Source organism: Astatotilapia calliptera, chromosome 6 (assembly GCF_964374335.1).
Source record: "Astatotilapia calliptera chromosome 6, fAstCal68.1, whole genome shotgun sequence".
NCBI lineage: Eukaryota > Metazoa > Chordata > Actinopteri > Cichliformes > Cichlidae > Astatotilapia > Astatotilapia calliptera.
In genome coordinates, this window is record NC_137427.1 from 4,736,967 (window position 1) to 4,752,065 (window position 15,099).

The 15,099-nt window shown below is 39.2% G+C and overlaps 1 protein-coding gene across 9 annotated transcripts in view; it reads right to left on the minus strand.

The window, feature by feature from the left end:
* The window catches only part of LOC113023615 (endonuclease V), a 69,637-nt gene that overhangs the window by 41,647 nt on the left and 12,891 nt on the right, over positions 1-15,099 (minus strand). For 5 of the 9 annotated variants that reach the window (XR_013909591.1, XM_026169805.2, XM_080302663.1 and 2 more), the window contains exons 6-7: positions 12,423-12,491; positions 12,104-12,232 (exon numbers count right to left, since the gene is read on the minus strand). Coding sequence is in view for 8 of the 9 variants with exons in the window: in XM_026169805.2 (XP_026025590.1) it covers positions 12,104-12,232; positions 12,423-12,491 (198 nt within the window). In the remaining variant the exon portion in view is untranslated. Of the gene's footprint in view, positions 1-9,947; positions 10,170-10,281; positions 10,339-12,103; positions 12,233-12,422; positions 12,492-15,099 lie in introns of all 9 variants that reach the window. The other 4 variants (XM_026169803.2, XM_080302659.1, XM_026169804.2 and 1 more) reach the window with 2 other exon arrangements.

Genomic DNA, 15,099 nt, shown 5'->3' on the forward strand with positions numbered 1-15,099 from the left:
GAGGAGCAGGAACATAATTAGCTACGTGTGTTTTGTAAAGCATCCTGGAAAGGAGAGGTCTGGAAACTCGCTGTTACTGTACATCTCAGCCAAATCCACAGAATCCTGTTACCAGTGGATGTCTTCCCATTAGTGTGTGGAGGAGGAAAGTCTGCATAATAATGGATTTCAATCCCTCAAGTAGGCTTTGTTTTCCTTTTTTTCAAAATTTCTGCCTAAAAATCATCCTCCGAATCTGTCAGTTATGGCTACACAACCATACGGCCAAAATGAAAGATACGGGGCTGGATAACCTTGGATAATGTTGGAAGTCTCGCCACAGTGGGATTTGAAGTAGTCCAACAATCACTTTTTCAAGAAAACAACATATACCATTGCTTCAGTGATGTGTTTGAAAAATTCAATGCAGCTCCACCAAATTAGATGCAATAGAGGCAAAGCACCACCATCACCACCAGCTGAAGTGATGACAGCTTGATATCTTACAGTACTTGATCTATTCTCTCAGTGAATACTTGAACACGTGATAAGATTAAGATTTCAAACATCACAATGTTCATTTACAATTTCAGAATAAGGCAAAGTTTGCTCATTGGCTAACAGCTTGTGATTAACACATTTTATAGTTGTAATACCACTAGTCTGTATTACTAATAGTAGTACAAAAAGTAGTAATAGTTGTACCAAAATAAGAAGGAAGCATCAGAGAGGCCAGTTACATCCGAGTGAAGCCGTCTGACAGGATATAAATATGTTTGTCATGGAGCATTAGCAGCATTAGGTTTCACTGTTGTCCATTAGCGCTTTTAACTGACTGCTGAGGAAAAGGGTGGAAGGAGGAGGAGATCGACTTGTTGTGCGTATGTGCAAGGGATGTGTGTGTGCATGTATGTTTAGTGTCTGCATACAGCACGTCTGAGCGAAGACATCAGCAGTGTGAGCACAGATGCATTAAGAAAAAGCTGCTCCTGTGGTTGTATTTTTTATTAATGGATTTCCTAATAGATTTTTATATGATTTTTCAGTTTGCTTTTAACTGGAACATACTTAGTGAAGCTAAATACTAAAGCTACTTATATTATTTTGGATGCAAACACAATTGCTGGTTCACAGAGAAATGTCCTTACAGTTATATTCTCTCTGGGTAGCATGACGTGAATACAAGTCAAAAGAAAATATTAGAAGTGGTAATTATTTATCAAGCTCAACTGGTGAATGAAGCATCATAAAAGATGAAAGATAAAAGAGCCTGAAAAGGTATGTTTTCTTAAAACATAATATATGACACTAAAAAGAGTGAAAAAGCACAAAAGATCACCTTAGACAAGAATATTCATGAAATGGAGTCTGCCAAAACTCACAGTTTCAGAAATCATTAGGTCGGTGGTAATTAATGTTTCTCATTCATCATTTAATAAATGCAATCCATTATTGCACCTCCCAGTTATTGTCTCCATTCATCATTTCATCCATAACATGTCAAAAAATAAGAAAAAAGCTCCACTATAGCACCCGAGCTCTACATTATGGTATTTTTGGTCTAGCTTTCTTAAAACAGCAGTCCAAAACTGAAACATATTCAGCTTTAATTATATAAAAGAAGCAAACAAACCTGCAACTAATTAGAGAAACAGGAACTAAATCACTTGGTGGGTAGAGGTGGCTGTGGCTCAGGGGTAGAGCAGGTCATCTACTAATCGGAAGGTTGGTGGTATCATCCGTGCTCCGGTCTGCATACCAAAGTATCCTTGGGCGAGATACTGAACCCAGAGTTGCTCCCGGTGTGTTCACTGGAGTGTGAATACGTGTAAATAGAAAAACACTTTGATATGTTTGGAAAGTGCACAAAGTTACCATTGAGATTGTTTTGGTTGGTAAAAAAATATTGTTTTGTGCCAAAACGTGATGCAAATGCCACAGCTGAGGTTCCTGTTGAACGTTCGCCCTCATTGTGTTACAGTAAAACTCGGCCTGTCTTGTCTGGCAGCTTTTGCAATCAGAATTCGGATCTTAGACCGATGTTGTGCCACACACGTGCTGTAAGGTCTTGCCCGAACACAAAGAAGTACATGGAGTGGCTTAGCCAGTCTCCAGACCTCAATCCTACAGAAAACATGTGAAGGAAGCTGAAGCTTCGAGTTGCCAAGCGTCAGCCAAGAAACCTAAGACCAAAACCCTCCTTAGATGCGTGAAAACCTGGTGACCAACTACAAGAAACGTCTTACCCCTGTGCTTGCTGAGGGTTTCTCCACCAAGTACTAGGTCATGTTTTGCTTCACGATCAAATACTTACTTCACTGTCATGCAAGTTAATTGATGACTTTTACGTACTGGATTTTTCCTGGATTTTTGGTATTTCTGATATGATAGATGATATATGATTTTTGATATTCTGTCTCTTGACTAAAATGAAACTACCATAAAAATTAGAGACTGTTCATGTCTTTGTAAGTGAGCAGAAATCAAATTGAGCCGGAGATAAAATAATTATTTCCCCCGCTCTATATGAAGCTATACATCTTAACACTGCAATCTCTGCGAATTAGAGTGAGCTGCATCTCTCTAGAGATCCACGAGCTACAGTGAAGTTCTCTACGAGACAATGAACGAAACCCAGAAAAGCTTTTACATTAGATTAGATTTGTGGTTTTTGATCTGCAACATCCCTCTGATGTGTTAGCCTCCTTTATCTGCCCTCTGCTTGCTCTGCTCTTGATGTCATGGTGACCGCAGGGGATAAGCTGAGGCAGGTGTCTGCTGGTCTTTTACCTCCATCACATGTTGAAGCGTGGGATACCAAAGGAGTGTGAGAATTTAATGGAGTGAGGGAGCACAACTGAGCTGAGGCGTGAATTAGCTCTGTGTGTGTGTGTGTGTTTAAGTCTTTCCACGCTAACATTCTGCTGCAGTGCATTCACACATGAGCCTTCACTGCAGAATCCAACCATGATGTCATCTTTCCCTTTCAACTTTTTTCTTTGTGAATCTCTAAAGCTGCTGAAGGCGGGGTTTATTTCAGTCGTGATGCAAGGTGAGAGGATTTTATCAGGCGCGGGAGAGAAGAACAGAGAAGAACACAAGAATTATAGAACACAGGATTCAGATGCGCTTGTGTTTAGTTTGAAGACATAAAAAAATCCAAGGTCATTTTACAGACTTATAACTGGAATAACCAACGAAATGGGAAAAAGCCCCACAGATATTAAAATCGGCTTTCCTTTAGTTTCATAAATAAGAACATTTGCTGCCTCTTTCCATCATTGTATGCTAAAAAGAACAGTTCAGTTTAACGTTTTTAAAAATAAAAGGACCATTTTTGTCATGATGGAGTTTATCAGTCTTTCAGTTTGATATTACTCATGTTAACGTTTGGTTCTTCTTTCCTTTTATTTATAAGCCTTCCTGTGTGTCCTCTGTATATCTTACTCTATCACCTGAATTTTTATTTTACAATATGTTTATGTTTAGTTCTCTCTGTTTTCCTGGTATTAGTTTAGTATTTCAGTTGTCGGTATTCTCCCTCTGTTAAGTTCTCATTTCTGTGTTGATATTGAACACTTCCTGTTTTATATTAATAATGAGTTTCTTCTGTTTAACTCTGTTTAATTTGACTTTCTCCTGTCTCAGTGTTTTGTTTGTCATCACATGTTTCTTGCTCCCCAGCTGTATCCATTTTCCTTGTCAGCCCTCAGTAGTTCTCGCATAAGTAGCTTTATCTTTCATTTGCTCGTTGTGCAGTCGTACCGTTCCCCCAGGTGCTCGTTTCCCTGTTTCCCTTATTAAAGGCTTTGGATTCTAATCAGCCAAAATAAATGGTTTGTTCTTCAAAATTCTACCTCAACTCTTGCATTCAGGTCCTAAACCTCCACACTGCATGACTTCATATTCAGAAGTGCAAAACTTTTTTATTTTGGGGAGGTGGACATAACTTGAGTTCTGAATTAAATGATTCAATGCGAAAATAAAAATCAGTTGATCGTCTAACTCAGAGAAAACAGAAAAAAACAGACTGAATCACATTATTTCAAACTGGAATAATAGTAATAGAGTTATTTTTAGAAGGTACACATGCAACAAAATTTCGATGTTCGTAGGCACAATTTCAGCTAAGACATGATTATGAAAAATACAATTCAAATGAGAGGAGCATGGATGAATTACATTTTTAATGGGAGCATGATAAATTATATCAACATCTATGGATCATTAATGATTAAACAGCACAAAATCTGCAATATTTATAATATTGAATAGCACAAAATAATATATCAGTGATTAAACAAAATATGCAGAGCAACTATTCAAACCATTAATTGCCAGACATGCCAGCAAGAATTTAATTAAAGTAAAGAAACTAGTTAGATTCAGGTTAACAATATTAGAAAAAACTGTTGCTATGTGGTGACAATCTTAATAATGGCTTTTTTCTGCAACATGTTCGTGGATAAACTGATCAGCGTCTGTATGTGGCTTTATGAATTACAAATACACAACAGTGCCTTAACAGATTTACACTTTTATTACGTTCACAGGGTTGGTGGGCCTCTGCAAATGGAAATCGGAAATCCCAGTTGAGGGTTACGTTCCACATGTAACTATAGATGTGTTTTTTTAATATATGTTTTTTTTACACATATATGCACTGATGAGCACAACTTGCCATGTTGTTGTCAACAGGTTGTATTCTGATATTTTTAAAAAAAAGTTAATTAAATAAGATGATTCATTAAATAAGACATTTTTTGCAGATAAATCACCATTGTGCAGCAACTATATCACTATTTGTGAACGTATTTCTAAATTTTTGCTTCAAGTTAATGAAGCTGTAACTAGAGTCTGAATTTAAGTGGCTAATATGAATTTCTGTGCACGTAGACAGCAACTGATTTGTAACAGACAAGAAGTTTGCACTTTATTACTGTTTGTCACAAACAAATTTGATGTAACTGCTAACTTGTCCCTATTTAATTGAAAACTGATAGCAGACTGACATCTAATTGCTGTTTTTCCTAGCATGACTTTAACATAAAGGCTGTGCTCTCTGATTACTAATTTGTAAGCAATTAAATAACTGGTTATTTGTATAGAACAATCAACACATTACTTTTTCCATTGCAACAAAAAAACAATTTGAATACTCTAATGTGGTTCTTTGTAATCACTGGAGGGAAAAAACTGTGAGGTCTAAAAGTGAAGATAGAGTTGCTAAACTGGGGACACAAAATAAAAGAAATATGTAGGACCAGCCCTTTGTCCTGAAGCCAAGAAGCACATCCTCTTATCCTCTGAAATCATGAATTATCTCACATTTGTAGTTTTCATGGATCAGACTGAAATCAGTAATTAGGTTTCTCATTTCTCTCTCCATGCCTCTGTGGCACTGTACAACAGCATCTATTCTTCACCCGTTCTCTTCATCTAATTATCCATATTCCTGCCCTGTGCTTAATTTGTAAATCAGCTGCCAGAACAAAAGACAGGGAGATACACAGAAAAAATGTCACAGAGCCCATCAAACAAATTCACAGAGCTTGGAGCACATCAGAGCTAGTCAGCTCTAACACTGCCTGATATATGTGATTCATGTAACCAATGGCACAATCTACACAGCTTTAACAAAGCTCACACCAAATAAAAGGAAGCCTGAATGCAAATCTTTATATATATAAAAAGCATTTAGATGCTAAACTGACTTTGTGTGCACAGAAAACTATGAACATCAAGGGTTTGTGTTTTTTTTTTTTACATTTTATTTATTAAAAATCCCCAAAACATCACAATGACCTCAAAAGAGAAAGTTCAAGCACTTCAACTGAATGAGGTGCACACTCCTTTAAGAATCAATTACAGGAACATAATACCATAAATAAAGTTAGTTTTAATGTTTCTGTACATCCCAGCTTAAAAATAGAGGAGATCTGAGTTTGTCTGTTTTTGCACCATCAGCCGCTCAAGTTGACCTTCAGTACATTATGCTCATTTCCAGCTTCATTTTTTTTTATCGCTGAACTCTCATAGAGCAACTTTGAATGACTAACAGTTTAAAATCATCCATATTTATCTCATGCTGGTCCAGTTTGCTCCTCTCCTTTCACTCTAAGACGCTTTTCCTCTGATTAAACGCTCACAAGCAGAACATTTGAACAGATCCGACCATATCAGAGCTCTCACTGACAAGCAAAGGACTCACAGTATTTGCACATGCATTGACCTCATTACTTGGGTCCTTTGCCATGTTTAATATGATCACTCACCATTTTAACATGTTTGATTACAAATAAAGAAAAGCACAACTGGTCCCCCTTAAAAACCCTGTCAAAATGAAACCAGTGAAGGATGTTTTTCATCAAATCCTCCTTAGGAATTTAATTCTTACTTATTGCAAACACTTGTAATGGAGGTCGTGTTATAAATATATAATCTCAAGGCCCAGTCAGTAATAAAATTGTAAGTGCAGCATCAAGGACAAACTAAGGAAGGAATCTCTTAATATTAAACATGTTCCGTCTGGTTCAGCTCTCCTCTCTTTTTGCTACATACAGATTGGTAAAGGCAGAAGAGCCAAAACAACTCTCGAATACATGCTAAACCTTGATAAAACCAAGCCAAAGAAATAGGAATGAAAAGCAAGCTCTCAGGAATACACTTGCAAGCAAAATATAACAAATGCAGATGCTTCCATGTTTATTGAACAGTTTGAGGATGATGTGAATCATAGTTTTTGACCTTCAGCCACCAGACGGCAAGCAAGAACCCGCAGAAGATATCAAGCAGTCCAGTTTCATCATCAGCTCCAAATGAGCCAACATCTTTTCGAAAAATTCCATGTTTCCCCTGCCCATTATGTCTAAGTTCTCCCCGTGCTCTCTCTTCCCCCTGTGTGCCCCTCTGTGTATCTGAGCCCTCGTCTCTCCTTATGTTTTATTCCATGTTTCCCCAGCCCGTTATGTCTGTGTTTTCCCCGTGCTCTCTCTCCTCCTGTCTGAACCTCTGTGCACTTCCTGTTTACTTTGTGACTCTCACGCCTGTACATGTCATGTTCAGTTCACCCCGCCCTGTCTCGTTATGATTATCAGCGTCACCTGTGTTCCCCGTGTGTTCAAACTTTCCTCGTTTACCCTCTGTGTATTTCTGTCTGCGTCTCCCTCTGTTCGGCGTCGCGTTCTCCCTCATGCCGTGTGTGGTTCTCCCCGTGTCTTCCGGTATATGTTACTTTAGCTTTTCCCAGTTTAGTGTAGTTTTGCATTGCTTTTGTATCATCGTTATTGTTTATCACCTGTCAGCAATAAAGCTGCATTTTGAGTTTATCCCCCGTGTCTGTGAGTTTGCAATTTGGGTCCTCATCCTGCCTGCCACACGGCCGAATCATGACAGAGGCGCTAAAGTTACTAAACATAAGCTGACTGACCTTTATTGCCTCTCCTGGTACAAATATTAAGGACTGTAAAAATCTTGCATTTCTTTCACAATAATGCCCTGGTTGATCTTATACTGACATTTTTAACAGTTATGCAGCACCTGTTCAGGAAGAGTGTCACACGTGTCACCCCAGGCTATCATAAACTCTGTTTTGAAAACAGGACAGCTACATTTATGACATTTAAAATCTGTTTGTATGTATAACTCGTTGTAGGTTGCAGCTTATTCAGGAACTGCTCGTCCAAACAACACAAGTGACTGAAATCATTGGTGACAGCAAAGACAAAAAAATAAATACAATGAAAGGCAAACGTGTCAACCTATTTTTCTGAGAAAGGGCCAGTGAGTGATGCAGTTTTCTAAATGCTAGAACTTTTTGGCAGGCGCTCATTAATATTTTACACCCTTCAGTCTTTTTAAGCGTTAAGGTGCGAGAGACTTGGAAAACTTGGACTCGTGTTAGTGAATATCCCCTGAGGCCTGTGTGTTTATGTTTGTCCTTCCCTTTACATACTGAGTGGAGACAGCACGTGTCACTCTAAAGAGAAAAACAGGTTATAGAGGACAACTTTTAGCCAAATTATGAGAAGTTCTTATCTAAATAACATCAAACTCAGCACAGCAGTTCCCAGCAACACACAGTGCATCGAATGAACTGTTGCTAAGCTACAAGAAGAAAAGACAGGTGGACAGAGAGGGATTTCTTGAATTATTCGTAACATCCAACAAGCAGTTTTTCACTCCAACCATCTCACATGGTCATGACATCTGGGTATGACCAGTTAATGTCACAAACATTTGTGTGTCACATGCTCCAAAGTAACACGTTACTGCAATCACCATTCTTAGTGACGTAATAATCTAAATGCAAATATAAAAATCTGTAATCACACTATAGTTACAATTATTATTACTTGTATAACAAGAGTTTATTAGTTATCTGCACGATGGGAGGATAGGACAAAAAAAACACGTCTTTTTCTGCCTGGTAGGGGGAGGAAAATGGTGAAGCAGTTTATGACTTGGGAATGATGTTAAACCTGAGTGCATGCTGACCCCAGCCCAGCAGCCAGAGCCTGAACTTTAACAGGTAGAGACATAGTACACATGTAAACACTAAAGAAAAGTCGTATGTGTGCCCTCAATACGACACTGGTTTGTGTCGGTGAGCAGTATGTAGCATAATGGTTATATTGTTACCTAGTAACTATGTGATGGTGTGTTTCAGGTCATGTTATGGAGTAACATCAAAATAATGCAATAATTAGTGTAACAATTTACTTTCTCAGGTAAATTTTTAAGCAACGTAATGCACAACTTTTAAGAAAAGTAACAAGTAATGTGTAATATATTTTGAATACAATCAAGTGAAATGAGTTTTGTCTGTAGGATGGCAGGGCTCAGCCTTACAGATGAGGAGCTCAAACATCCACAGAGAGCTCAGCTGTTACTTCTTTTGTGTTAAAAGGAGCCAAGTGAGACGGTTCAGTATCTGATCAGGATGCCTCCAGCGCACTTCCATTTGGAGGTTTTGTTGGGCACTTTGAAGACCCAGAAGAAGATCTGGAACCCACTGGAGAGATTATATTGTTGGGACCCCCTAAGAGTTACTGCAAACCCATGCTGGGGAGAAGGACATCTGGAATACGCTGTTTAAACTGCTGTTACAGCAACCCGACGAGATGAGCAGAAGATAATGGTTTAAATGTCTGGCCCAGTACATTAAAGATAACATTTCAGTCAGGCTGAACCATCAAAGGATCAGATCTCCACTTCCTCCCACTTCGCCTTGAAAATCAAGGCACAAATATCTGTATGTTGTTTGTTGATTTCAACTCAGCACTTTGGCCTTTAGCGCCACAATCTGACACTAGATGTTGGACTTCCTCAGACAGGAGCGTCACACCACAAACCTCCAGGTTTGAGTGTTCAGCCTCATCCTGTTCACACTGTTCTCCCACGATTGCATTCAGAGACCCAGAGAGAACTCTATTGTGAGCTCTGCAGAGAGCGCAACCGTTCTGGTGAGATTATAAACACTGATGAGAGGAAGAGAGGATTTATATCTAGAGGAAATCAATAATCTTACAGCATGGTACACAGAGAATAACCCACTGCTCAACATCAGCAAAGGTAAAGAGACAAGGAAGCAAAAACACCCTCACTGGAGCTGAGGTGGAGGCGACGCAGAACAAGAGGCTGACTAGATGGTCAGCCAAGCAACCTTTGGATGTGGAGTCCTACCAAGTATGTGCAAGTGTGGGACTGACACAGAATCTGTTTAAGTGTGGGTAGTTATATATATTTGCATCTTTCTAGTTTGTCCACGATGAACATTTGCACACAAAAACCTGTTTTCATTTTCTACTGTCAAACGTATTCAGTTATTCAGTCTTCCTGTCAGGTTGATCTCTTTTTGATTTTGCTTTTTTCATGAGATGTGACTGTGATTTCAAAAGCCTGAAGGATGAAAATTTGCCTGCCAGCGAGACGTAACATCGCAGCTGGATCTATGAAGGAGAAAGTACCTGTGGCAGAAGCCGGGAGAGAACACGAGGGCAATGCTGGGAGACACAGAAGGGAATGTGGATGTCAGAGACTGAAAGCAGAGCAGTTGGGCAAAGAAAGGAGGATGAAGAGGGAGGCACTGGTGACTGGACAGAGGAAGGTAAGATTGTTCCTGCTTCTCTCTGATGTCCACAGTCAGTCCCTGTTGCTGCCGGATGCCCCTCTCCCCACCAGCTAAAACACTTGAAATAAACACACACAGGAGGAGGTGAGTTAGCCGCTGCTACTGCAGCTCCTCTGGTGAAAAAACTGATAAAACTGATTTTGAGTGTGAGTGTGTGTGTGTGTGTTTACAGTGCAGTCAGGTGGCTTGCAGTAATCATATGGTGCACTGCAGAAGCACAGCACAGCCTAGTGGCAGAAAGAAAAAGATGAGGTGATGTTCCTCCTCTTCCTCAGGAAAACATTTAGTGGTTGTTTTTGCTATTTTATGTTGTGAGTAAAACTTTTAAGACATTTAAAAAAGCACTTAACTTTCTATCCCAACTTACTCCGTTACCAGTGCCAGCATGCACTGGGCAGGAGGCAGAGTACGATATAGCTGAGCAACAAGAGAAAAGGGACACTAAAAAGTTCATAGTGAACTTAATCGCCACCACTGGGCGACAATTCAGCTCACTTTATTGGGTTGTCTTAAATTTTTGCGGGCTGCAGTTAAACAAAAGGAATCAACAGCACATTGAGCCTCACGCATAAATATTTTTTATCGGTGGCATTTTCAAAACCAAAACCAATCAGTGCAGAGGGCTCATGGGAAATCAGTAATGTCTATCAGAAAAGAAAAAACAGTTGAAATCAGGTTAAAAAAAAATGTTGATTGTGGACACACCTCCAGCCTCCGTAAACATTTAATCAAAGGTTCGGTTGCCTCATGACAGTGTGATAAAATGCACTCTGGCTTAAACTGTATTTATGTTTCACTTTAAGGAGTGATGGAAGAACAAAAACAGCGTCTCACCTTTGCAAAGTAAAGGAGGAAGGAAATTGACTAGTGGTGAGGGGAGCACACTTTTATACAAATGTATCATTTTGCATCTATAATTAGCGAAAGACTCAATATTCACAAACCAGGAGGAAACTCTTTAAAATACAAACAAACAAAATGTAACTTAAATAGCAACAGATAACATACCAGTTATGCTCAAAACAACTGTAATATTTGTGCCTTTTTATTTTATTTTATTAATTTTGATATCAAGTATGAAAAGTATTTGGAAAAAAAAGTATTTTAACATATCAAAAATTACAATAATAATTAAAATGAAAATGTTCTCTCTCAGTTAAAATATTTAAATAAATAAATATTTAAAATTTAAATTAAAAAGATAATTGAGTGCATATTTTAATCTATGAAGGCTTACTTTGTAAGCACAATGCACTCTGTGTCAATGTGGTGAACTGGTGGCACTACAGAGCTGTCATTATGACAGCTGATTTTAGGTTTTTTTAAGTAACCAAAGCATGGTTACATGGCTCTTAGTCGAATAAAAGAGCTTTTACTTGTTGTTGGTCATAGGGAGCGTCTAAAGTAAGCAAAATATCATTGGCCTAATTAAAAAAGTTCACTCTGTTCATCATCCATTCATTTCTGTGCATCTCAAATATAATAGCAAAGTATGAACCATATACTTTTCAACTTTGCGAAGATCCTGTCTGCCTTGCAGTTAAAAATATCTTCAGTGTCACACTATAGCTTTGTTGCACTTGTGTCTGACAGCCGGCATCATCTTATCGTTTGAAACTGTCTGCACAGTTTTCTGCGCCGGGGCTGGAATTCATATAAAAATACAGCCAAAATTGGAACATCCCTAATTTGGCTGCATATATTCTTCTTCTCTCCATTTTTACATGTCTCCCAGGCCCTGCTGCCAATAAAGCACTGCATAGCGTGATGCTCACACCTCCTCGCTTCACAGCAGGACACTGTTACACAAGTGGTGAGCACTGCTCGCTCCCTGAAACAGTGTTCTGCTTCTAAGATGAGAAGTTCAACTTTTGTTTCTACTGTTCACAAAAAAGGCTTCTAGCGTTCCTGCAGCTGCTCTGCTGAACACTCATGATGGCTCAATGCACTTTTACAGTGCGTGTGTGTGTGTGTGTGTGCACATAGGCCCACCTGTCTGATTGGCTCAGGGACCCGGTATCGGCAGCATGCGTGTGTGAGGCGGACAGCTGTGTCCAGGCTGATCTTGTGGCCCACAGACACGTACACTGGCTTCGAGCTCTTGTCAGAGCTTCGCAGTGCCTGAATTCAAAGACAGAAGTCTGCTGTAACTTTTCAGCATTCATCTCGCTCTCCAGTTGTGATCATCATAAAGAATTTGTTGCGTTTGACTTTCAGCAGCGAGGGTTTTCTTTGAAGTCAGCAGCAATAACACAACACCTTTGTCAGAGGTATTTGTTTCTATTTTCTGTGCATCTGTCCTTTGCCGCACCTTTCCGAGCACTTTGCCTGAGGCGCCTATGAGTGGGAAGCTGTCTCCTCCTCTTTGCAGAGCAGCTATCTGTGGAGGCAAAGAAACAAAAATCAAAGTCAAAACAGATGTACAGATGCCAAAACAAATAGCAGCAAGCTGAAACAAAGTATTAACCTCCTGCAGAGCCTTCACACTCGCATCACTTTGTCTCTAACCTCTGCGTGGCCCCACTTTGCTGTCCAACTAGAGCTTCAAAATGCTAAAACAGGACCACATCTTTATTCCACTGAAAGGACGGTGGGTTATGACTTTGAAAAAGAAAATCCAGACAGTCTTGTTCCCAGAAAAAAGCACTGCACAAAAAGTATTGTTTTAAATTTTAATCTGGCATAAAAGGGTACAATAATAAAACTCCTAATACAGATTAATGATAATGTAATAACAATGTACTATTTACTTTATTGATCCCCGTGGGAAATTCCTCTCTGCATTTAACCCATTTACTTAGTGAAGCAGTGGGCAGCCATTGGGCGCCCGGGAAGCAGTGTGTAGGGACGGTACCTTGCTCAGGTATACCTCAGTGTAGCCGTTCAGTGGATTCGAACCCCCGACCTTCCGATCATGGGGCCCCCACGCTACCTACTGAGCTATCCCTGCCCCAAGTAGAACAATTAAATAAACTGTATTTTGGAAAAAAAAAAGTTTTTATTATCTTTGTTATCTCATTTTTCACAAGTAAATGAATAAAATTATCAATGAATTCATTTAAAAATGAAGGCAAAGACTTTATTTGGACTTTTTCTCTTTTTGGAAAAATGTCAAAATCTTTTTTCTAAAACTGTGTTTCGTCTCAACAAATTCAAATTCATGACATTTTTTTAATATTCCTTATTTTCAATTAACCGCCACATATCTACAGTAGTCTGCAGACTGAGTTTGAGTAAACTAGAGGCCTAAGACCATATTTCAAGTTGTGTTTGAGTTTTGTGAAACGAAAGCATGTGATCGTGCAAAAATATAATTATTATGCATGAGATTCAAAGAGAGAGATTTTGACTCAGCTAGTTACCAATATGTCACTCACCACCAATTGCTAGGAGACGGTCTTCTGTCAGAATCACTTGGATATGCCATCTGTGCAAGCTGTTAAATACAACCTGAAGCAGGACCGTGCAACAGATCGAATTTAGATTTCAACTGCAATGTTGTCTGCCATCAATTATTGAAATAAGATAATCAAGATAAAATGGTTATTGTGCCACAATCTGCTCATTCTTTTCTGTCACCGCTCCAACTTTCATTTCCTTCTGTCGCCCTCCTGCCACTTTGATGGAATATAGTTTCTTTGTTCTCAGTTTGTTTGCTGTCTAAGTTTTGGTTTTCTTTATTCCGGGTTATATTTTAGTTTAAGTTACTGTTTGCATTTATAGAGGTTATGTTTTTTCTTCTATGTGTTTCCCTCTTTTAAGCTGATTCATGTCTCTTTGCTCCCCTGTTCAGTTACTGAGTTACTTCCTTACTGTTTTATTTTGGTAGTTATTTGTGTCCTGTGCCTTGTTTATAGTTTCACTTCCTTCCCATCCTTTCCTGATTGCCTTCACCTGTCTCTCCTAACCCAGCTGTTTCCATTGCCTGCATTGATCTTCATATCACTGCCACCCTGTGCCATGTTTACTTTACCAAACAATTCTTTTCAAGCAAACGTTCTGTTAAAAAGACAAGTTTTTGTCTTTTGTTTTTTAAGTTTGGTGACTCAAATATTATTTTCCAAATTCTCTGAGTAATGGTGTTATATAATCACGATTCAACAGTGGCTAAAATACTTGTGATGAGAACATTTGTCCTAACCTAATCTATGTTATAAAGTTTGGACTTAATATTTCAGACACATTAGACAGCAAAAGCAAACATTTGATGTGATCATTCAGGCGTTAGACTTGAAGTGTCACTGAGATATAATGAAACAGCCAGACATAGAAACAGTCCTTGAGTCTGAAAAACCTTTAAATGTATATATTTTTTCCAACTAAGCTAGTTTTAAACCTAAAGAAAAAGAACTAACTCTAATAAAAGACTAGAAAATTATTGATGTACTAACTGGCTCATCTTTGACATCTCATGAGAGCCCAGACCAGATGCCTCCATTTTTGATTGAAGGATGCTGGACTCAAAGAAAGATTTTAAATGACCTCTCTCTTGATTTCTGTTAGAGCTAAAGTTTTGTTCTCACAGTCAAAGAGACGGTGCAAAGTCAGATGCAGTGATGCGGGCTGCTGTTGACAGGTGTGCTCTGGGTTATGGGCCAGAGCGATGAAGGGAGTTTAGCCTCCATGATGGATGGAGTGTCTGCTCTACTATGACTGATTACAGCAAGCAGCCAGCAGGGAGACAGGAGGGGCCGCACGGGGCATCCAATCCCGGCTGGGATGAGGCCAATAGTGTGTGTGTGTGTGTGTGTGTGTGTGTGTGTGTGTGTGTGTGTGTGTGTGTGTGTGTCTGTGAAAGACAGGAATAGGACTGAAGCCAGGGCACCAGAAGTCAGAAACACGGGGTAAGTCATCAATAACACACTAGTTTGAGTTACAGCCAGGCTATCAGTGAGAGAAGAGACAAAGAGAGACAAACAGGGAGAAGGAGATGAAAGCGAGAAAGGGGATAGAGTATGAGAGGAGGACCGATAAACTGGAGGTTAAGG